This window comes from Pteropus medius, unplaced genomic scaffold (genome assembly GCF_902729225.1).
Source record: "Pteropus medius unplaced genomic scaffold, Ma_sr-lr_union100, whole genome shotgun sequence".
In the NCBI taxonomy this organism is placed as follows: domain Eukaryota; kingdom Metazoa; phylum Chordata; class Mammalia; order Chiroptera; family Pteropodidae; genus Pteropus; species Pteropus medius.
The window spans coordinates 2,078,069-2,101,029 of NW_024347793.1; the positions used below are offsets into that span (position 1 = coordinate 2,078,069).

Sequence of the window (22,961 nt, forward strand, 5' to 3'; positions counted from 1 at the left end):
AGCTGCATTGTCCTGAACTCTCAATTGAAAGGGAATTAGAAACAAATATTAACAGTGAGCTCTGCCTTTACGCAGGCTGTTCTTTCTGCTGGGGATGTCTTTCCTTTTGAAACTCCTATTCATCATTCTAAGCTCCAGCTCTAACAACCCCTCTGAAAGGTCTTGAATTTCCCCTCCTTTGTTTCAGCCTTATACTCCACCCTCTGTCCTGACCTTGGCATTGGCAGTATCTGTGCCAATAAAAGCAGTTTTTATTCAAAGCCCTGGCTCCCCTGTCACCTCCTTTGAGAAGCCTTTCTTGATTTTCTAGGCAAGGGGGCGGGGGGCGGGGGAGCGACTCCTTAAAGTCCCCTCTGAAATCTCCCTGGCCCCGTGTCTCTCTCTTGACCACCTTGAGCTAGAAGTCGCTGTGCTCCGCCCCTCCATCAGCACCCCTGCCCCTGTCCCTGTAGAAGCTGCAAGACATGGACGAGCGCCGGGCCACCCACCTGGGGGCCGGGTACGGGCTGTTGTCAGAGGCCGAGCTGCAGGTGGTGCCCATTATCGCCAAGTGTTTGGAAGGCATGAAGGTGGCAGCGGCGGCTGTGGACTCCAAGAACGTAGGTGCCTTGTCCTGGGCCAGTGGACTGCAGGGTGGGCAGGAGGACTCGAAGACTAAGCACCTCATCTCACCCCTCACGGTCCTCCCCCTCATCATGCCTTCTCTCCAGGACTCCCAGGTCCTAATCGAGCTGCACAAGTCAGGCTTTGCCCGCCCGGGCGATGTGGAATTCGAAGACTTCAGCCAGCCCATGAACCGCGCGCCCTCGGACAGCAGCCTGGGCACCCCCTCCGATGGACGGCCTGAGCTGCGAGGCCCAGCCCGCAGCAGCCGTGCCAAACGCTGGCCCTTCAGCAAGAAGAACAAGGTGGGGGCCGGAGCTCTTGGGCAGGGGGTGTGAGTGAGTGGGGACAGCGGGGGCCCCACTGAGTCAGCCCCAGCTGCCGGAACGCTGAGTCCCGGGCAGGAATTTTCCTCTTGGCTGCTGGCCCAGGCTGGAGGGAAGGAAGGCAGCCGGGTGATTGGCCTGGGAGTCCCCCGAGGCTGATGGGGGTGCCAGGAGGGGGGCCTGTGGAGTCTGTCTAGCTTCTCAGGATGCTGGGAGAAGACCTGCCCGTGGGGCTCAGGGGTGGGTGAGGGCTGGGACGCTAACCCTGGAAACTCCCCCTGGGTCTCTTTCCTTCCCACCATGGGTTTCTGGGCCCGGACCTTCAGGCTCTTTTGTTCTTGGCTTGCAATGTCAAGCACATACCTGGGCACCCGTGGTTTACACCTTCAGCAACTGCCCCCTCCCTAGTTCATATCTCTGACCCTTGGTACCCCTCTTCAATTTATACATGGTGCCTCCCCACCCCCCAACCTGTAACCCTCTGATATTTCATGCCTTGACTATTCTCTCAGCTTGCCCTTGACTTCTGTGGCCCTATATCTGTATGAGACCTTGACTTCTGCATGCATCTCCCTCCACATTCTAGACTGTGAGCCCAGAAAGCTGGGTGAGGGAGACAGAGACGTGCACCTCCTTGCGCCCCCAGACCTCATTCTAGGTGCTGGATGTGGGATGCAGGGAAGGTGGGAGATCCTGGGGGAGAGAGGGGTCTGGCCTTCTGGCTCACAGTCTAATGTCCTCCACCGCTTATCCCAGGTTTTCATGTTGCTTTTTGCATGCGTTTTCTGTGTGTGATTGTGCATCTTGAGTTGTGGTTTTCTTACCGTTTTTTTTTCTTTTCTCCATTTTGTTTTTTCCTTTTTCCTTATTGCGTCCCTCCGTCCGTCAGGTCCTGGATTCTCTATATTCTACCACCCCGCCCCGACCTACACCCTCCGGCCCCTGCGATAATCCCCACCTCTCCCGCCTGCGAGAGCCTCCCTCATTGCTAATGGACCCCATCCCAGCTCGACCTCGACCCTTAGCGCTGGGTAGAATCGATAAGTCGGTCAAACCGCGGCTAGCATCCTTCCGCAGCCTTCGAGGCGGCCGTGGGGTAAGTGAGGCCTTCGGGGGAGGAGGAGGGGGCGGCCCTGGCCGCTGGACCCTGGGCTCGCTTCCTGCCGCCGGCCGGGCCCCCCTTCCAATATATTGCGCGGCCCGGACCTGCTTTGCTCTATGCATGGCCTTGCCCCCCGAGAACCTTGGGCGGGGAGGAAGGTGGACTTGGTACGTCTTAGGAGTGTCTTAGAGCCTGGAAGCTCAGACTCCACGATGTCAGACTCAGTCATACTCTCACCTTGCAGACGGTGGTGACGGAGGATTTCAGCCACCTGCCCCCGGAGCAGCAGAGGAAGCGGCTTCAACAGCAGCTGGAGGACCGTAATCGCGAACTACAGAAGGAGGTTGACCAGAGGTAAGGTGAGAGGGAGGCAGGCAAAGAAGAAAATAAAAGAATAAGGGACAGATTCTCCTCGACTTACGACGGGGTTACGTCCTGATAAATCCATCAAGTCAAAATGCATTTACTGCTACACTGTAGAGTATCAGTTGTTTGCCTTTGTGATGATGGTCCAGTGGAAGCTGCGGCCCTCGGCTGCCGCCAGCGTCACTAGAGAGCATCACAGTGCACATCGCTAGCCCTAAAAAAAGATGGAAAATTCAAAGCGTGGTTTCTCCTGAATGTGCATCACTTTCGCACGGTCGCAAAGTTAAAAAAATTCTAAGTCAAACCATTGTAAGTTAGAGACTGTCTCTAGACACTGAAATGGTTCTCAAACATCTGCCAAAGAACCCTGGACCCTGATGGAATCACCTGATTCCTACCCCACTTCCAGAAATACTTTCCATCTTGTCTGCGTCATTCCCGCAAACAGAAAAAGAGCTCATTTCGGAGGCCGGTAGAATTTCGATTCCAAAATCAGTTAGCAAGAATTCAAGAAAATAAAATTATGGGCTCATTTCACTTCAATTGCGACCTTAGATGCAAAATCCTGCGCAAGCAAATCCAGTGGTGTATTTTAAAACTAATGCATCGTATGGTGGTGATGGTTGCACAGCAGCATGAATGTACTTTATGTCCTGGAACTGTACATTGAAAAATGGTTCAAATGGGAAATTTTGTTATGTATATTTTACCATAATAAAAAAAAAGTTTAGACTTAAAAAAAATCATGAGCAGTTTGGTACTATCCCATGATGCAAAGGTGGTTCAATATCGAAAAACGTCTCATTCACCACAGTGATTAGCTAAAAGCGAAAAGAAAACAACATACGGTTATCTATTCACTAACTCAAGTACTTAAAATATTAACAATAAAAAATCTGCCAGAAAAAAAAAAAGGAAATATTTACTCACTCTTTCCAAGCAGCAAGATCGTCTTCCTAGTTCTCTTACATAATGGGGATGACGTCGGCCACTTGTGGCCCGGCAACCAAATTATATTTTGCCATTTACACAAAATCTCTTGTATAAAACGGCTTTTATTGGTATGAACTTCCATTCAGAACTTTGTAGTTCCTGAGTTTATATGGTGTTGGGGTTTAAGGGGTGTTCTGTGGAGTCAAGACAGAATTCCAGCTGTTTCGCCTCCCTGTGCCTCAGTTTCTGCATCTGTAACATGGATCATATTAGGACTGGAAAGAAGTTGAACCCAGGTTTAACATACTTCAGAAATGCTTCGAACTACTACTGCTTATATATATAGTTGTGGAGGAAATAGGGCCCGGGGACTAATGATAAGAATAACACTAGCATTTATAGAGCACTTACTGTATGCCAGGTGCTATTCCAAACCCTTTCCATGGGTTCACGGGAGTTCTGAGTTTTCACGAGAGACTGTGAACAAGATGGAAAGTATTTCCATCTTATTTAGCACCGTATTTCTGATGCCCAGAACAGTGTCTGCTATGCAGAAGGTACTCCACGTGTATCTGAGTAAAGGTTACAGTTAATCTTCATAACCACTCACATGAGATATGTGTATCCTCCCCATTTTCGAGGTTAGCACACTGAAACAGGTTCAGTAACAACTCGGGGGTGCCCCACTGGGATGTGAACCCAGGCAGTGAAGCACTAATATTTGAACTTTAACCACCACCGTCTTATCAGGCTAATTGCTCCTTGAAGCAAAGCCCTTATTTTTTGCCTGATAAATCGTGGGGCTGTTCCTTCTCATCTGGTCCTAGGGAGGCCCTGAAGAAAATGAAGGGCGTGTATGAAAAGACGCCGCAGATGGGGGACCCCGCCAGCCTGGAGCCGCGGATCGCAGAAACCCTGAACAACATCGAACGGTTGAAACTGGAAGTGCAGAAATATGAGGTCAGGAAAGACCCTGGGGAGGGGCGGGGGCTGGCCGGCCTAGCTGAGTCACCGCCTGGGGGACAGGGAGGTGGGGGGGGCTCCAGCTGTTTCTCATCACAGCCTTGGGTGTGCATGGGTGATCTCAGGAAACATCCGAGCCCAGAGTGGGCTGACCCCGGAGCCCTGCCCTGGAACTGACTGCGTGGTCCCCTCCTCTCAGGCTTGGCTGGCGGAAGCCGAGAGCCGGGTCCTGAGCAACCGGGGGGACAGCCTGAGCCGGCATGCCCGGCCTCCAGACCCCCCAGCCAGCGCCCCACCGGACAGCAGCAGCAGCAACAGCGAGTCGCAGGACAACAAGGAGAGGTAAGCCAGGCGGCCAGAGCGGGCCCGACACCAACCCGCACCCACCGGCGCGGGAAGCCTGTCTTCACCTGCGTTGCCCTCCCCTGCCAGCTCTGAAGAGCCCCCCTCGGAGGAAAGCCAGGACACCCCCATCTACACGGAGTTTGATGAGGATTTTGAGGAGGAGCCTGTGTCCCCTATAGGACACTGCGTGGCCATCTATCACTTTGAAGGTATCAGTTGCGTGGGTGGAGGAGGGGGTGCCGGGCTTGGCTCTGTTTAAACCCACCTGAAGCAGACCCGAGCCCACCGCCACCCTCATGACAGGGTCCAGCGAGGGCACCATCTCCATGGCCGAGGGTGAAGACCTGAGTCTCATGGAAGAGGACAAGGGCGACGGCTGGACTCGGGTCAGGCGGAAACAGGGAGGTGAAGGTTACGTGCCCACCTCCTACCTCCGAGTCACGCTCAACTGAGCCCTGCCAGAGGTGGGGAGAGGGGGAGCTGTCGGCTGCTGCTTCTGGGCCACGAGGGCCCCAGGACCTACGCACTTTATTTCTGCCCCCGTGGCTTCAGCTGAGACCTGTGTAACCTGCTGCCCCCCACCCCCACCCCACGTCCCACCTCAGACAGACCCGCTGTGCCTTCTGCCACTGATGTACATACTCGTGTTTCAAATCTTTTCTTCCTGCCACTCGGCTACGGCTGTGTTGTTTTATATAAAAAAACAATTATGTAAAGTTCTTGGAGTCCAGGCTTTATTTAGATACTGGGGCTGGATATTCAAACACTATACTCCTTACAGGCCACACAGGTAACGCGGAAGGGGAGGTGAACTCGGGCACACCCTGGACATGCCCTGTCCCTGCCTGAGAGTTGGGTCCTTGTCTGTGACCAGTATAGGGAGAAGGGCACCAGACATCACCCCTTCCGTGTTCATGGTGGCTTACCGAGGACAGGTAGCACTTATTGAGCACCTACTGCATGCCAGACATTCTCTACCCGGGATCTCATTTAAACATCAAGCTTTAATTCCCATGATAACCCCTAGGAAGTACGGTCTCACTTTCATGTTGAAGGCAGGCACACATAGGACAAGTGAGCCGCTAGAAGTCACACCAGTTTTAAAACTTTCCCCTTGTGGGATGGGGTGAAGTGGGGTAGAGTGGGGAGCATCTAGGGCTTCCGGATCCCTGGGTCTTCCGGTGTGGGGGAGGAGGCTGCCCCTCACCCCAGGATCCCTGTATATTTTTAGGGGGCAGGCTGGGTTCTTGCGAACCGGGCCTCCCTCCCTTCAGTGAGTCAGGCTGCGGGGTCCCCACCCTGTCTGGCTGTGTGAGCAAGGGATGACATCCTTGGTCTCCGTCTGGAGTCTGCGTGTCCCACTGTGAAGAAGGGGAACTGCGTTCTCAGTGGTCAGGCTCCAGGCGATGCGACAAGACACTAAGGACGAGCTGGAATTTCTCCAAACGTGCAGCCCGTGGCGCCCCCTCGCCCCGGCTCCCCCAGAGCAGCCTCCGCATAAAGCCGGTGGTCAGTGCCTCGCTCAGCTCTGGGTTGGGCCGAAATCCTGGAGGCGGGGCCAGGTGCGCTAGCGGGGCCAAGCACACTTCGCCCTCCTGGCCCTCGCCCGGCTGGGACTAGCGCGGTGGGGATGGGGGAGGGGTGGGAGGAGGGCATGTGGGGGTGAGGTTGGGGAGGAGGGCTCCGTGGAGGTAGGCTCTGCTAGGGTGATGGGGGTGCACTGTTCGAACTGCTAAGGAGCCCCACCTTAGGGGCTGTGCCTAGAGACGGAGCCACTGCGGGGTCGGGATTTGGGGGCCAGGCCACCCGTACATGACAAACTTGGGAGGAAGTGGGACCCTATGGGCGTGACTCCAGGGGGCGGATCACCCCTTTTAGGGTGGAGGGCACAGTTGGTTGTGGCAAGGGCTTGGAAGCCACTGGGGGAAGCCGTCCCAGTTTGGGTGACATTCTGGAAGGCCTGGTGGGAGGCTCTGGTCTATAGCCCGGTTAGTGTCGGGGCACCGGGTTAGAGCACATGGGGTGCTCCCAAAGTCGGGCCCCCTGGCAGCCCGGCGCTCACCTCGCAGGCGCCGGGCCGCTGCCTCGCGGAATTTGGGCGCATCCCGGGCCACTTGACGCGCCCGCTGCAGCGTGCGCAGCAGCTGCTCACAGCTCTCGTCCAGCGGCCCCAGGATCTCTTCACCCTCCAGCAGGCGCACCGCGGGTGCCACGTGAGGCAGAGCCACCTCGCCCGGGTCGCAGGGTCCTGTGGGGAGAAGGGTCTGGACTCGGCTTGGGACAGGTAGAGAAGGTGGAACATTGGGCCAAGCACCTAGGACCGAAGTAACTGGAGGTGTTCGGGTCAGACACAGGCTTGAGCCTAGCGCAGAGCTGGGCTGGGTCAAGGCTGGCTGGCGTAGGGCAGGGACGGAGCCTGAGAGAGGGTGGGGCCTAGGATGAGGGGCGGAGCCTTGGTGAAGGGGAGGAGCTTATGACAGAAGCAGGGATTTGGCCTAAGGCTGGATTAGGATTCTGGTTTAGAGTTAGTTGATGCTCCACTCCAAATGATGCCACTCACCGGCGCCCTCATCCAGGGCCCGCATCAGCGGCTTCAGCTCCTGCTCGAAGGCCAGCGCTGCCTCGGTGTGGCTCCTTCGGAGCTGGCGCCATGTGCGTTCCAGCCTGGACACCTGGGGTGAGAACCTCGAGCATGACTCCTCTTCCCTCTTTCCCATCACTTGAACTCGGGATTCATCCCCATCCCTGCTCCCCATGCACCTGCGGCATGAGCAGGGCGCCCATGACTGCGGCCAATCCAGGCAGGTCCCCTGCTGCCCCTGGCCGCAGCTCCAGTGCCAGCTCCACCAGGCCCCTCAGGGCGGCCGCGCGCTCCTCCAGGGGCCCTGAGCAGCCCAGCACCGCCAGCGCGCCAGCCAGTACCAGTGCCTCGTGCCTGTGGAGGCGGAGGGCAAGGTTCTGGGGGCAGTGGAAGGCTGTGTATTTCACGGTGAGGAGGGATGGGAAGGGGCATTGCCTGCCCCCCTCCCCCCACCAGGGATTGTGAATGGGGGAGTCTTGGAGATCCTCACCTCTCCAGCAGTTCTGACCTCAAGCAATGGCCATGGGGAAGTGTGAGCAGTTCCAGGCCAGAGGCAACCCCCATGGCATCCCTCTGAGCCTTGGTCACTCCCAGTAGGCCTGTGGCCTGGGGATGAGGTTGAGGGGAGAGTGGGGAGGACAGGTGAACAGAGTATTGGGTGTGAGGTGCGACTGAGCCTTGCACCTGCCTGGGGAGGAGGGTCTTGGTAGGTGACTGACCTGGCAGTCTGCCAATAGCAAGTGGCAGGCAGTGCTGGCAGGATGGTGCTCCAGAAACAGGCCACGGAGAATATGTAGGACTTTTGGTTCCAGGGGCCGATTCTGGGGGCCCAGCAGGCTGGAGGGGTTGTCAGCAGGGCAGAAAGAGACCTGTGCCTGTGGTCTTGCAAAACATCTCTCGTCCTCCGCCTCCTCCTGGGTCTCCCACCAGGGGGTCTCTGGCTCTGGGCAGCTGTGGCCAGAGGGTGTTCCCCGGGCACTGGGCACACGGAGCACCAGCTCACAGTACGTTGGGGGGCGACCAGAGGCATCGGGTAGCACTAGTGGGGGTGTTCGAGGTGGCTTGGTTGGCATCTTGGTGTGAAGCTGCCCATCCGAAGCCCAGAGGCTGTCAGCAATGGACCCCAGGGGGTCTGAGGTCTTCAGCAACACAGGGTCACTACCCATCCGACGCAGGGCAAACGTGGGCACGGCAGAGGCTCCTAGGGGTCACACGAGACAGGGTGCAGGAGGTACATGGAGAAGATAGCTGGGCGGGTCCTGGCGTCGTCCACTCAGTCAGCCCGTCGCCGGGTGCTCCTGCCCGTCCTGCTGTGACTTCGAACCTTCACAGCTTCCCCAGTGTAAATGCCTCATACTTACCAATGGTTTGAAAGTAAGCTTTCTTTGACACCTATGTCGTTTTGTGAATTCTGAATACCACGTTTTAAATCTGAATACTTTGTTTTTGTCCTGATTGAAGATGGTACAGAATAAAAATAAAAATATATATTAATCAAAATTCACAAAACTACATAAGCATCAAAGCAACAGAATTTACCAAACCTTCGAATGATGTCATTTGTTAAATTTGTGGCATGTTTATTTCCGAGGTTATTAGAACTTTAAACTGCACCCAGACTTTGGACAGATTGCGTGTTTATGAAGCATTTAATTAGACCCTATTATAGGAGCTTAACACTTTCCCAAGGGCCCCAGCTCACTCTGTGGAGGGACCAAAGTCCTCGCAGTAACCAAAAAAGACCTCGCGCCCCGAGCCCCGGATCTGTCTCTGAAGTTCCTCTCACTCCCGCTGCTTAGCTACACTTACCTCCTTTTGGTGGAATGAGTAATTCAGACTCCTGTTCTGGCCCAGGACCTTTGCAATGGCTATTCCTTCTGCCTGGGCCACTCTCGCCCACCACTTATCCACATCCTTCCCTTCTTTACCTCCTTCAAATCTTTCTCCACGGGGTCTTCAAATCTCCCTTCCTCTGTTGTACTTTAAATTTTTACCCCAAACCATACATAATTGACTTATTTTTATTGCTCTTGGTCCATTTTTCTCTAACCTTCGAACGATGTCATTTGTTAAATTTGTGGCATGTTTATTTCCTCTAACAGGACGTTGGCTCCACTCCTGCAGGGATCTTTGTCTCTCTTGTTCGTTGACATATCTCGGCACCTAGGATGGTCCCTGGCATGCAGGGAGGGCTCATGTTGCACGGGGTGAGGGGCGGACAGGGCAGATGAGGAAGACCGGGCCAGCAAGAGGGCGAGACCTCCTTCAGGTAGGATGATCGGGGTCAGCTGCTTTGAGGAAGTCATGTTAGGTGAGAAGCAGTCAGGAAAAGATTAGAGAAACGGGCTTTCCAATGGCAGGAATGGCAAGCGCGAAGGCCTCGAGGCAGGAACAAGTTTGAAAGTTTCTAGCAACTGAGAGGATGACTGTGTGACCAGTGAGATGGGGAAGTGGCGGGCGTTATTAGACAGGTCAGCCACGATACGAACATGTAGGGCTTCTGGGAATAATTGTAAAGCCTCATTTTAAGCACCTACACAGTTCCTATGTGCTTTTTAACCACCGTGACAGCTTCGTCATGCCTGTTTTCCAAGAGGTTAAGTCGCCTGCCCAAGGTCACTCAGGGAGTGAGGGGCAGAGCAATCTCAGCCATGGGCTGTCCTGGCAGACCCTCACCTGGTCCAGAGTGGCCTTCTCTTGACTGCCCCACAAGCTCCAAACCTGCAGGCTGACTGTCACTCCACTTCCTACCCCTGGGGGATAGAGATGGGGGGAGATGTGTAGTCCCAGCCTGAGCAAGGCAGCCTCCACCAATGCCCCCAGACCCCTACCTCCAGTCACTGGGGGTCCCTGGATCTCAGCCAGGGTGCTCTACCCCCCAAAGGACAGTTGACAAGTTCAGGAGACATTTTTTGTTTGTTACAACTTAGGGTTGGGGTGGGGAGGATTCTACGGACATCTAGGAGATAGAGGCTGGAGATGCTGCTTAACATCCTACAATGCACGGGATGGCCCCACAACCGAGAACGACCTGGACCCAAGTGTCAATGTTGGCGAGGTGAGGAACCCCGGGGGTGTCGGTTGTTGCCGGGGTGGAATGGGGCCTGTGAGTACCTGAGCAGCTTTACACGAGCTGGGCTGTCTAGGAGGGTGTCCTCACTAAAGCTGCATCGGATGGGCTCTTGCCGTGTCACCGGCCTGGAGGCCACAGCCCCGGTGGCCTGGGTCAGCGGACGCTGGCCGCTCACATAGCTGTGAACCAGGGCATGCAGGCTTGGGAAACGCTCATCCTCTAGCTGAAAGAGGGCTGCGGGCCGGCCTGGCCGCGGACGCAGGGCCACACAGAGAACCTCGAAGTGTAAGGCCAAGCCCTGCCAGCGGCAGGAGATCACAGGGTGGCCTCCATGGGATTCAGATGCACGAACCAAGAAGTCCCCATCTTGCCGAAGAAGAGCCTCTGCCTTCTGGGGATGGAGGACAGGAGGCAAGGGGTTTAGGCATGAGCCCATACCAGTAGTTAACAGTGACTCGCCACGCTCACCCAAGAAAAGCCACGCCAGAGACCTGGGAGTTTTGCACTAAATCACTTCCCCTCTTCTCATGGGCACACCTCTGGACTACATTTCCCAGGATCTCTTGCAGTTAGAGCCATCACGTGATAAGATGTGGCCAATGGGATGAAGGCAGAAGTACAATGGGGACATTCCATACCTGGCCTATAAAATCCTCCTTCAAAATCCTACAGGATTTGTCCGCTATCTTTCAGCTGATGTCCCCAAAGCCCTGGGGGAAGGCGGCACCACAAAATAGAAAGGGCCTGGGTTCTGACTGATTTCTGGAGCTCTGCAGCCCTACTCCTCAACTGCTTCAGACTGTGGTGTGAACGAGTCCTTAAACGTGCATTTTGTTTAGGCAATGACATCTTGGGAATGTTTGTTACAGCTGCTAGCCGATGCCGACTGACGCAATTTCCAATCCGAGTAAATACACTGGGCTTGCTATGCAAATGTGGCTTCAAGATAAACCATTAGCCGGATCCTTTCAAACGGAGTGTGGCTCATAAACCCTCCTTTATAAAAAATTTCAAGCTGTCTTATGCCAGCCATGGTGGCCGGTGTTAAAACCGAGGCTGAGGGCTCTGACACCAGAGAGGCGAAGCAGAGCTGGTGATGGGGGCTGGGGGCTGAACAATACATGCAGTGGACACACGAACAATACGTGGAGTCTATAATAACACATGTACAGCCCTTACTTATGCCAGGTGTTGTTTCAGGTGTAAAATATATGAACTCATTTAACCCTTTACCCAGGTTAAGTGGTAAGTACTATTATCTCCATTTTATAGATGGGCAAACTGAGGCGCAGAGAGGCAAAATACCTTGACCTAGGTCACACAGAATATAAATTGTAGGGCTTGGATGTAAACCCAGGATGTCTGGCTCCAAGGTGTGGGATTTTGACCACTAAATGATACTGCCTATCATGATCTGATTGGATGCCCAGGGTCCCAGGACTCCTCAGGGTAATGCCTGAGTTGGAGATGGGGGTGGGGAGCCTTGAATTGAGAGGGATATAGGGCCCTGGTGACTGCAGGTGCCTGAGACCCACAGAGAGAGAGCCACGCAGAGCCAAGAAGTACTCTGAGGGGGCCAGGGCCCTCTTCAATCTTCGTTACCATCTCCAACACTATCCCAAAGAAAGTGATGCTTTAAATAGAGGGAGTGACATGCTATGCCAATCAAGTTTCTAGATAGTCCCCAGTCCCCCAGCCAGCCCTTCCGATAGACCTTAACCCCTTAACCCTAAATCCCTCATCTAGGACCCAGGAGTTCCCAGCAGGTCGAGGGTGGGAGGGGTTCCCATCAGATGGTGCTAAGGCCCTGCAGGAGAAGGTACCTGGCGGGACAAGGGGCCGTGGTACCAGGGTTGGCTGGCAAAGTCCTCTCCATCCTGTGGCACCTGCATGGGGCTCTTGGGGGCGGTGGTGCTGGGGCTGAGTTCTGCACTATCAACGGGCCTCAGTCTTCCATATCTGTAAAATGGGAATAATTATTCCGGCTTCCTGAGTGGCCGAGTCAACTGTTCCATGTTCCTCTCAGTTTTGGAGACAGTGGCCCACATCCTATCAAACCTTAAAATGCAGCTCTCTCTCTGTATGTGTACATATATTATATAAATATATATTATATTCTAAATTAAACAAGTTACTCATAATCAGATTATATCTATATGGCAAAAATATGGATATAGATATATGCCAGATTAGAGTGGACCCTTGAACAATGCAGGGGTTAGGGGCACTGACCCCACGCAATTAAAAATCTGTATACGACTTTTGATTCCCCCAAAACTAACTACTAATATCCTATGGTTGACTGGAGGCCTCACCAATAACAAACAGTTAATTAGCACATACTTTGTATGTTATACGTATTATAGACTGTATTCTTAAGATAAAGTAAGCCCGAGGAAAAAAAACGTTATTAAGAAAGTCGTAAGGAAGAGGAAACACATCAACAGCACCATATGTATTTACTGAAAAAAGTCCGCGTGTAAGTGGACCTGCACAGTTTAAGCCCGTGTTGTTCAAGGGTCAACAGTGTGTGTACACACACACACACACACACACGCACACACACACGCACACACAATTGGGCTACGAGTAACTTTAATTTAGAATTGGCTGTGACTTCATGGAAACAGACACACATTCACTCGTATCCTTGCAATGGGAGAAGATCAATGCACTGCTTTCGAAAGTAATAGCGTTTTATGCAGATGACATAATGTTCCATGTCGTAGAAATTTAATTAACTCATTCACTCAGACCAATATTTACGAGGCAACCACTGTGTTGCCAGATGCTGTTCGAGATGCTTGAGACCCAGCAGTAAACAAAAGAGATGGGAGACCCTGCCCTTGGGGAGCTGCCTTGGGGGGATACGGCAATTAAGAAAATAAATGAGTGGATGAGGAAGTAGTTAGGTCTGAGAGAGCTAAGCAGACAAATGTGACCTGGGATGCGGTATGAAGTGGTGCAGTTAAGATTTTCTACTGGGTGGCCTGGGAAGGTCCCAGTTGGTAATGGCCGGAAGGGTTTTGGAGGAGTGTGTGAGGTGGTTCTCGGGGTGAACGAACATTCCAGGCTGGAGGTGATTTCAATTTCTAATGTCCCATAGCTTCACGTGCAAGGATTCTTAGAAGGCAAGAAAATCTAACGCATACATGGCTTTCCAATGTAGCACCATATTTAACGATGTTGGAAGGTCAGATTTTTGTAGAAAAGTTAGCAAATGCAATTTTGGAACTGAAATATTTAGTTATTATTATGGTCAAATTTAGGTCTCCAACACTTTGGGACTCCCTTGATCAGGGCACAGGACCGTCTCAATTATCTGGTGGAAAGAATCTGCCCCGGATGGGTGGGAAGCGGGGGGTCTGTTCCTCATTGTCCCCACCCCTCAAGTTCTTCTGGGCCTGGCCAGGGGCTGAAGGAAAATAGGACCAGGATTCTTATACCCTGAGTCAGCTCCGCTGAGGGCCAGAAAGAGGCAGGAAGTTCCCAGATGGGCCCTAGGTGGCTTTAGGGGTGGGGAGCTGGGCCTGCTGGCTCCTGGCAGGCCCTTGCATACCTGAATGCCAGGTGTGTCTCCTGGATGTCTGTGTACTTCCTGTTTCTCACTTGGGCTAGGCCTGGCCTTGGTCTTATGAGTCCCCTAACCCCAAGTTCCTCTGTCTCATGCCCCCCTTAGTGGACATTGAGGTGGGTCAGTGACAAAACTCTGGTTAGTTGGGGGTAGAAGGAGCTCAGGGTGGGCACAGGTCAGCCCCAGGCTAAGTCTTCTTCCTGCCTTGTGTCTTTTGGGAAAATGTCTGGATATTTGGGCAGGGGAGAGAGGAAGGGTTAGAGGCTGAGGTAGGGGTAAGTGTGGGGAAAGGGGGAGGTGGCGTTCATACTCCATAGACCATATATGTGTGTACACACTGCAGGCGGCAGCCACCCGCGCATAGACACATGGACGCAGGTGGACATGAGGACTCAAACTGGACACTGAGCAAACACCCGACTGGTTGAGCACTTACTGGACGCTGGTTTAGACCCTGGAGATACAGCGATGAAAGAGATTTGCCCTGTGCCATCTTGAGGAAAAGACGCACAACAAAACGAGAATAAATTCTAAGAGTAACCAATGAGGGTGGTGAAGCAGGGGATGGGATAAAGATGGCTGGAGAGGGCAGGCGAGTTTAAACAGCACAGTCAGGAAGGGCTGTCCCAGAGAGTGACACTGGCGCTGCGACCTCCGTGAAGGGAAGGAGGCAGTTATGCCAAAATTTGGAGAAACAGTGGTCTCCAGTGGGGTTTACAAGTGCAAAGGCCTGGAGGTGAGATGGAGCTTGCTTTTTACATCTGACATCATCGGGGAGGCCAGGGTGGCTGGAATGCAGTGAGCAAAGAGCTAAGTGTAGATCGGTGAAGTCAGCAGAGGTGACACCTTGCAGGAACTGGTGGACCTTAAATTTTCATCTCAGTGGAATGGAATGAGAGCTATGGAAGGCTTTTAAGAGAGGGAGGGGCACAATCTGGTTTGTGGTTTAAAAAGATCGGTCAGGCAAAAATGGAAGCAGGAGGGCTGTCCGTGTTGCCCAGGAAACACGCTTAGAGGGGTACGCCCAGGTAGCCCAGGTACGCCCAGGTACACGGATCCGGGTGACGTGCAGCTTGGCGGCCCATTGTACGTCCGCGGACGCGCCTGGACAGACATTCAGATCCTCCCCGCGAGCCGGTGGCCCTACCTGGAGAGGAGAGGACCCCCACCCCAATAATACCCTGGCTCTGGATCCTCTCGGGGGCCCTCACTCACCTGGGCGGGAACCTGCGGAGCTCCTAAGGGGCTGGGGCCAGACGGAAGCCTGAGGCTCTATGGCTCCGCGCCCCGCCCTGCGGGCCCCAGTCGGGTCTCGCCTTCCCCGGCGGCGCCGGCTAAGAACCGAGTCCGCACCTGGCCCCGCCCTCAAGGTCCCGCCCCCTTCGGACCCCGCCCCCAACGGCGGCCTCCCCGGCTTTCGCCTCGCCCCCTCGCTTGCGCTCCGCCCCCTCAGAACTTTCTTTGCACTAACCACGCCTCCTTTGGATAAAACCTCCTGCTACATAGAACACGCCCCTTTGGGAAACTCCGTCTGTCACTTAAAACGGGCCGGTCCCCTTAGAATGTCGCCCCGCCCTCCTCCGACTCGCCCACTCAGCTCCCAGTCCCTCTCTCAGTCTCGCTCCTTAGAATTCGGCCCTTGCATCCCCCTCAGGCTGGCCCTAAGCATCCCTGGTCCCTTGGGGCGCGGGAGCGGGGTGTCCCTCTCCTCCCCTCCTCCAGGGTTCCGGGCAGGGGCGGGGCGGCCCCTATGGGCTTTCTTGCTCGGCAGGGGTGGTGGCAGCCATGACGTGGAGGGGTGCGCTTCCTCCCGACCGTCCCCGTGGGTTTCCGGGTACGGAACCACAGCTGGGTGTCGGGTTTTTGTGGAGAGAGATGCAGGAAAACACGACAGCCTCCCCCAGTGACAGCACCGTAGAGCTGAGCTAGACTCTGGGGAGGCTTGAGGGGGACATTCGGGTAGTTTCCTAGGTGGAAGGAGGTGGGGGGATCTGGAACAAGAGACAGAAGGCCCTGGCCACGTTTATGAAGGGGAAAAGAAGGGAAGGAAAAGCAAAGAAGGGAAAGAAAGAAAGAGAAGACAATAGTTGCAACTAACATTCGTTGAGCGCTGACTGCCAGGGCTGTGTTGCTTGCTTGACCTACCTCGACGCGTCTGATTTTTGCATAGACCACCCATTACCCTCATTTTTCAGATGTAGAAACTGAGGTACGGGACAGCTAAGCCATTTGCCCGGCTCGATCCAGTTTGTGAGCGGGAGAGTGGGGATTCAAACCCGGAGCCCTAGAAAGGCATCCTGTCTTCCTCGACTTTGTCTTTGAAGTCGCACCATCTCTGATCCCTGGCGTAATTCTAAACCGTCACTCCTTTTACAGATGAGGAAATCGACGCACAGAGAGCCAAGGATGCTTGGGGCTGAAAAGTGTTGGTGCCTGTAGGATCGCAAAGCTGGGAATTTCAAGGATGCCCCCCGCCCCCGCCCGGCAATGTGAAAGAGTCTCCAGGCTCGGGAGGGGCCAAGGGGAGCGTCTTTGCCTCGACCCCCTCCCTCCTAGTTTTGGTTCAGTCAGAGGGTGGAGGGTATATCCAGAGAAGGGGCCTAGCGCCTCCTAGCGGTTACAAGAATTGAAGACGTGCAGAGGGTGCCGAGAGAGATGCAGCGGGCAGGGTAGGCTGCTCAGAGTCTAGCCGGGTGGAGGTAGGGCGAGAGACGCATAGGCAAGGTGATTTCAGATGATGATAAGGGCCATGGAGACAGTAAATGTTTGCCGAGCAAATGAATTAACGAATGACACTAACGAAGTCTGTAAGGAGAGAGATGGTGGTGGCCATGGGGATAAATGGATGGATTTGGGTTAAGTATCGGAGGCAGAGCCAGTAGAGCTTTCAACCGTTTGTTTGTTTGTTTGTTTATTCATTTATTCATTTATTCATTCATGCATTCATTCAACAAATATTTGTTTAGCATGTCACATAGACAGGTGCTGGGGGGTTCCAGCATGGGAGAGGTTCCGGCATGGAGGGGTTCCGGCAGTACACAAGAGACGCACATTTCTAAATAGACAAAGAAATAAGTACAATAAAACATCAGGTTTGACGAGGAAGCGGGATAGGGTGTGATAGGGTAGGGGAAAGGCTGCGATTTGAAATGGGGAGGTTTGGGAAGACTTCACGAGACCGCGACGTTGAGCAAAAAGACCTGTAGGTGGTGAGAGAGCTGGCCACGAAGTTGCCTAAGGCAGAGCACGTGCCAAAGCCCGGAGTAGGACTGGCCTGGCGCCTAGGAGGCACAGCGGGAGGCCGGGGTGGCTGGAGCCAGTGGGTGAAGGCGAAGGGGGAGTGAAGGAGGTGAGGACAGGGACGATTAGGGAGGGCAGGTCATATAGGGCCGTGTGGGCTGCAGGGAGGACTTTTACCCTAATGAGGAAGATATGTGACAAGAGGAGGGACATCCTGACTGGACTCAGGTGCTCCCATGCGCCCTCTGGCGGCTGTGGGAAGGATAAGCTTCAGGAGGAGAGGGCGGGAGCGCGGGGACCAGGGCGGAGGAGACCGCACTGGTCCAGGCTAGCGATGATGGGGCTGGACCAGGGTGGAGGCAAAGGGAGGAGTGAGGAGAGGGCGGATTTCGAGTCCTTTCAGTTGTTACTGCTCAAGAGCTGGATATGGAGGAAGCCAGCCGGCCTCAGTTTAGTGAGCCTGACTCCACTAGCAGCCCTTCCCCCTCCCAGGTGCCCAGGTGTTGTGTTGGTGGGAGAGGTCCCGCGTGGAAGGGGCGGGGCGGGGCCGGGCCGCAGGTGCTCCCCCGCCCCCACCCCCACGGCTCCTCCTCTTCCACCCCATCTCCGGGCGACAGTTACAGGCAAAGAAGAGGAAGTGGTAGCTAGTAGCACAAGCAGGCGGGCAGGCGGGTGGCGGAGGACGGAGGGTGCGCGGGCCGGCCCGGGAAAGGCAGCAGCCATGGAGCTGTGGCGCCAGTGTACCCACTGGTTGATCCAGTGCCGGGTGCTGCCGCCCAGCCACCGCGTGACCTGGGACGGGGCCCAGGTGTGCGAGCTGGCGCAGGCCCTTCGGGATGGGGTCCTTCTCTGCCAGCTGCTTAACAACCTGCTGCCCCACGCCATCAACTTACGCGAGGTCAACCTGCGCCCCCAGATGTCCCAGGTGAGCCCGCTTTGGGCTGGCGGGCGGAGGGTCGGAAGTGGGGGTCTTCCCAGGCTGGGTGAGTGCACTCTACCTCTGGGCCGGCATGGGAACAGGGGGGATGTATGGGTGGTAACACTGAGATTCTGGGGTGACCTACCTTACCTTAGGAGGAATGCATTCATGGGCTTGGAATGAGCCCAGATCTAGGCTGAGGACTAGCAGGCTGGTGGGTAACCGCTCCCAAGCCCCAGGCCGACTCCAATGGGATTCGGGCACCCAGATGCCACGGTCTGGGAGTCTTGAGGGGGCGCCTAGGAACCCCCTCCCTGGGTAGCCAACAGGGCACCCGAGGTTTTCTTTGAACCCCTCTACCCCAGATTCTGGCTATGGGGGAGGGGGCCCCTCCTCCTCCTTCCCCACATGTGTCTCCTCCTCCAGTCGGGGCCCCTTCCTTCCCCTCACATCTCCTTCCCCTTGGCTTCCTGCCTGGGCCCCGGGCAGCGCAGCGTGGGTGGGGGGCTGTGTCCTGGGGCTCTGCTCGTCCTAGCTCCCTCCATCCCCACTGGGGACATTGAGGCAGGACCTGATCCTGAGCCCCTGAGATCGTCCTGGGTTTGGGAGCCTAGAAATAGCTGCTCTTTCTTGGGGGAGATTTCTCTGTTAGGGCAAAGGGTCCAGGAGGAGGTGGATTTGACTGTAACCGCCCCCGGCTCAGGAAATGCATTCGAGTCCCTATTTGAATGCGGTCGGGGTGGGGGCGGTAACGGGATTGGATGCTCTCTCTGTAGCACCTTTTCTGGTTCCCTATGGCTGCCTAGGTGCTGGATTCAAGTGGTATACGCTGCTGCGTGGTGGCTGGGGCTGCCCGGCCTGCCACAGGGGTCTGAGGGGACACATGATTGGGCCCTTAGGCCCTATGCAGGATGAAAGCCTTAGAGGAGCTGAGAGCTGGCGGTGGGGCCTCTCCTGGGACGGCGCGCGGAGCAGCTGGGGCCCCATCACCTCCTCTCTGGTCTGAGGTGCCATGTGCAGTGGCGGAGGGGAAGTGACTGCTCAGGGGGTGGGGCCCACGGGGGTCCCTGGGGGTGTTTCCTGGGGACAAGGCCATGGGCGGAGAGGGGTGGCCCACTCTTCCTAGCCCAAGCAGGGCTTCTTGACAAAGTGAGGGAGCCCCAGAGGCCCCTTCCCCCCACGGCCAGCCCTTCTGACCGCAGGCCATCCCAAATTTGCCTGCATCCGCTTGTCTCCTTCTGGCTTCCAGCACACGAAGGTGGGAGCTGTCAGGGCCCAGGTCTGTGGGGAGGCGAGGCCCCCAGTGCGGCTTCAATATCAGCTAATGGGAAGGTGGAGGGACTTAAGGATGAACTTCCAGACCTGCATGCATCTTGCCGAAAGCTGGTTCTCTGACGAAAGGAAAGGGGGTGTGGCATAGTCTCCAGGACGGCAGCTGTAGGGACTCCAGGGACCATTCTTATTCTCTGTTCTGGAAAATGTAGAGAACCCCGGCCCAGGCCTGGCCCTCGAGGTGCTCGCAGATTGGGGGAGACAAAACCAGACACCTCCAGCCCCTTGTTGTCAGGACTGGGGTAGAGGGACAAACCTCTGGGCTGGGAGTCCTGGAGCGAATGCAAGACATTGTCTGGGAGAGTCAGGCTTTCTGCGAGAGGGGACATTTGTGCTGTGCTCTGAAGGGTGAGAAGGAACGTTCTTATTTCTCTGGCTTCCTCCACCCAGCTGTGTCAGGCCTGGGCAGGAGTGTTCCCCGTCCCCTCTCGGAGGCTCTGTGCCTTCCTGCTGCTGCCCACTTCGTCCCCATTTGAAGCGCAATCCCATGCCCCCTTTCGCAGTGCGGGGAGCTAAATGGTAGTCAACCTGAAGCCAGAGGGAGGATGCTGTCAACAAATGTGAGCAGAGCCCTGGACTGCCCACGGGCGCGGAGGGAGCGAGAGAGCAAAGGGAGGGTGCTCCCGAGGGTGGGGGGTGGGGCGGAGGGGTCCGCGGCATAAACCAAGCTGCGGAGGCTGGAGTTAGGACGCAATTGGGATGCTTCCCAGTCTCTCACGTTTCCTTTTCATAGTTCTCCTGCTTTTGCTCCATTGTTTCTAGGAAGGAGGCTGGGAAGAGCATATTTAAACGTTCGTTCGTTCGTTCGTTCGTTCATTGGTTCACTCATCCATCAACAGTTATGACGGGTGCCGGACCTCTGCCTGGTTCCCAGGCGGTGGGAAAGGACACGCGGAGCCCCGTGCTGCGGAGCCTGCATTCTAGTGGGGACACGACAGGCAGCAAGCAAGTGAGGAGGCGTGCAGCACCAGGAGCCGAGGGCGCTCCGGAGAACACAGCGCAGGGCGGGGGGCTCTGGAGTGTGGGGGTCACACTTTTCAGGCCTCGCCTATAAGGTGACATCTGAGCGGAGTCCTGGGGAAAGCGCAGCGATGAGCCGAACGGATCTGGGGAAACCTTGCTCATGGCAGGGGTGCCGCCAATCAATGTGAAGGCCTTGGGGTGCCCACGCGGGCTGCGTCGTACTGCAGGGCAGTGAGTGGCCTGGCTGGTGGACATGATTCATGGGTGAGGTCAGATCGGAGGCGGTCTTCAAGCTGGATGGTCCCTCAGATCTGAGGCTCAGAGAGAGAGGATGATACTGTGATAGGTGGCCACGGTGACAATCAGACATCCCAACTCTCTTTCATTGCTCTGTGGGGTTCCAAATTCTGGGTTGCAGAGATGACACTTTAAGGCCAAGGGAGAGGAAGAGACGAATGTGACAGTCATTGTGGGAAAGATCCACCAGGACGCGGCAGCTGATTAGACTTGGGGTGGGGGTGGGCACTGGGGCCAAGATGCTGTCAAGGTCCCCAGCTCAGTGGATGCTGGTGCCCCTGGCACCGTCAGAGAAAGGAGTGGGGAAGAGTTAGAATGGCAGAGTGGGCTGGGGGGTGCTGGTTTGGAGGAGCCAGCACTTCCTGGGTTTACCTCCCTGAGCTTCAGTTTTCCCATCTGTGGAACAGTAGAGAAAAAATAGCACCTTTTTTTTGGGGGTGGACTCTTGTGATATTTCAGTATTGCTTAGCCCAGTGTCTGATACCTCATAAACCTTCACTGAAAAGTATATTTAGGAAGGATGTGGAGTAGCGGGAGGGTGGGCAGCATAACATGGCAGGTAGGAGTCGGGTTAGGGGAGTCGTTTCCAACTGGGGGAATTTGCTCCCCCGGGAGACATTTGGCAATGGCTGGAGACATTTCTGGTTGTCATATTTGGGAGATGCTGCTGGCATCTAGTGGATAGAGACCCAGGATGCTGCTCAGTATCCTACAAATACCACACATAACAGAATTATCCTGCCCCAAATGTCAACAGTGCTGACGTCAAGAAACCCAGTCAAGTGACAGCCCAATAGAGTCTTTTAATTGGTTAAATAACACACTCATATCATTCAAGTATTAAAATACGTTAAAAGGCATATAGAGAAAAATGTTAACCTCCAGTCTTGTCCCTCAGATACCCAGTTCCTACATTCCCCCATAAGTAACTACTTTTTTTTAAGTCGACTGTACATTCTTCCAGAATTTCTTTATGCAAACATGAGCAAATAGGAATTCAGGTTCTTACTTACATGAAAGATGGCACATAATGCCTTTTGCTTTTTACCCTCTTTCATTGCTTTAATAATCATCCTGGAAACTTTCCCAGATCAGTACATAGAGATTGTCCTCATACCTTTCTGAAAATGGCTACGTGATGTTCCAGGTAGTTCATTTATTTAACAAACCACTTACATGGCACTGACTGTGTTCCAGGCATGAGTCTAAACTAGAAGACAGCAAACTGCAGTTGGAGGGCTAAAGCTGGACCACAGAGAGTTTTTACAAATAAAGTTTTATTGACACATGGCCACGCCCATTCATTTCTGTACTGTGGAGGGCCGATTTCCAGCTACAACTAGAGCTGGGTAGTTGCGACAGAGGCTGTCTAGCCTGAGGAGCTGAAGGTATTTGTTCTCCAGACATATGTGGAAAAAGCTCCCCGACCCCTGGTCAAACGCTTTCTGTACAATGATTCGTTTAATCTCCACGACAATCTATGAGGTGGATAGTATCATTATCCTCATCTTTCATAAGGAGAGGCTGAGCACAGAGCCATTATGTAACTTACTCCGGGCCCGCCTGAAAGTGGCAGAGCTGAGATTTGAACCCAGGAAGCCTGGTCCCGGGATCCTTACTCTTAACAATTACTCTAAACTGTCTCTACTTTGTTGCTCAACTGGGGAATCGTGTATTTTAGCCTCCCCCCCACCACCCCCGCATCTGTGGACATCTGGATCGTGCCATGCTTTTGTTCTGACAAGCTTACTGCAATCAATACACTTGACCATAAATCATTTTTTGGCTTCTGTTCTTTGTGAACTTGGGTATGTTACTTAACTTCTCTGTGCTTCAGTCTGTAAAAGGGAGATAATGCATCTCCATCTTAAAGCATTTTTGTGAGGGATAAATGAGTTACTATAAAGAACCTAGAAAAGTACCTGGCTACATGCGAATGTTACTATTACTGCCATACATGTGAGCGGGTACGTCCGCGGGATAAATTCTCAGAAGTGTTTGCTGATTCAGATCAGATGAGTCTGTGTTTTTCATACGAGCAAATTGTCGTCTGTATGGGATGGTCCCCATATGGTCGTTCCAGTTACCCCACCACTAGGAGAGAAACTGCTTGTTTTCTGCAGCCTTTCCAAAAGACTGTTCTGTTGTCAAGCTCTTGGAGTTTTGCCAACTTGATGGGACATACACGGAGGCTCATAATGGCTCGATTTGCATTTCTCTTTTTCTGAGCGAGATTGATTCTCTTTTCCTATGTTTAAGAGGTATTTTTATTTTCTCTTGGTGAAATAGTATTTGTTCATATCATTTACCCATTGTTCCTTCTTTGTTGGCCTTTTTTTCTTGT

At 54.3% G+C, this 22,961-nt stretch overlaps 3 protein-coding genes across 13 annotated transcripts in view; 2 read left to right on the forward strand and 1 right to left on the reverse strand.

Moving 5' to 3' along the window:
- TRIP10 (thyroid hormone receptor interactor 10) overlaps positions 1 to 5,357 on the forward strand; it is an 11,120-nt gene extending 5,763 nt beyond the window's left edge. For all 4 annotated transcript variants that reach the window (XM_039878524.1, XM_039878523.1, XM_039878522.1 and 1 more), the window contains exons 10-14: positions 2,276 to 2,385; positions 4,158 to 4,290; positions 4,493 to 4,635; positions 4,726 to 4,847; positions 4,942 to 5,357. In XM_039878524.1, the coding sequence (XP_039734458.1) occupies positions 2,276 to 2,385; positions 4,158 to 4,290; positions 4,493 to 4,635; positions 4,726 to 4,847; positions 4,942 to 5,090 (657 nt within the window). In that variant the 3' untranslated portion in view covers positions 5,091 to 5,357. The remainder of the gene's footprint in view (positions 1 to 2,275; positions 2,386 to 4,157; positions 4,291 to 4,492; positions 4,636 to 4,725; positions 4,848 to 4,941) is intronic.
- Positions 5,358 to 5,787: 430 nt separating this feature from the next.
- SH2D3A (SH2 domain containing 3A) lies at positions 5,788 to 15,223 on the reverse strand. 7 transcript variants are annotated; one of them, XM_039878532.1, is made up of 10 exons: positions 15,082 to 15,223; positions 12,116 to 12,251; positions 10,334 to 10,683; positions 9,896 to 9,972; positions 7,939 to 8,420; positions 7,710 to 7,825; positions 7,399 to 7,573; positions 7,199 to 7,310; positions 6,701 to 6,886; positions 5,788 to 5,999 (listed from the first exon to the last, which is right to left on the reverse strand). In XM_039878532.1, the coding sequence occupies exons 2-10, from the start codon at positions 12,182 to 12,184 to the stop codon at positions 5,917 to 5,919; spliced, it is 1,650 nt and encodes a 549-aa protein (XP_039734466.1). In that variant the 5' UTR covers positions 12,185 to 12,251; positions 15,082 to 15,223; the 3' UTR covers positions 5,788 to 5,916. The 7 variants fall into 7 exon arrangements, with proteins under 7 accessions (XP_039734466.1, XP_039734464.1, XP_039734469.1 ...); XM_039878530.1 differs by having other exon boundaries at positions 5,856 to 6,184; XM_039878535.1 differs by lacking the exon at positions 10,334 to 10,683 and having other exon boundaries at positions 5,856 to 6,184.
- Positions 15,224 to 17,718: 2,495 nt separating this feature from the next.
- The window catches only part of VAV1 (vav guanine nucleotide exchange factor 1), a 56,739-nt gene continuing 51,496 nt past the window's right edge, over positions 17,719 to 22,961 (forward strand). Inside the window, exon 1 of one of the 2 annotated variants that reach the window (XM_039878537.1) lies at positions 17,719 to 18,031. In XM_039878537.1, the coding sequence (XP_039734471.1) occupies positions 17,828 to 18,031 (204 nt within the window). In that variant the 5' untranslated portion in view covers positions 17,719 to 17,827. The remainder of the gene's footprint in view (positions 18,032 to 22,961) is intronic. The other variant, XM_039878536.1, reaches the window with a different exon arrangement.

Coding starts and splice junctions, on each gene's coding strand:
- SH2D3A (XM_039878529.1), bottom strand. CDS start 12,184: ATGCAGGTGCCACAGGATGGAGAGGACTTTGCCAGCCAACCCTGGTAC. Junction 10,684..12,115: donor ACGGCCCCTTGTCCCGCCAG/GTACCTTCTCCT, acceptor CTCCATCCCCAG/AAGGCAGAGGCTCTTCTTCG. Junction 9,973..10,333: donor GCTCGTGTAAAGCTGCTCAG/GTACTCACAGGC, acceptor TCTATCCCCCAG/GGGTAGGAAGTGGAGTGACA.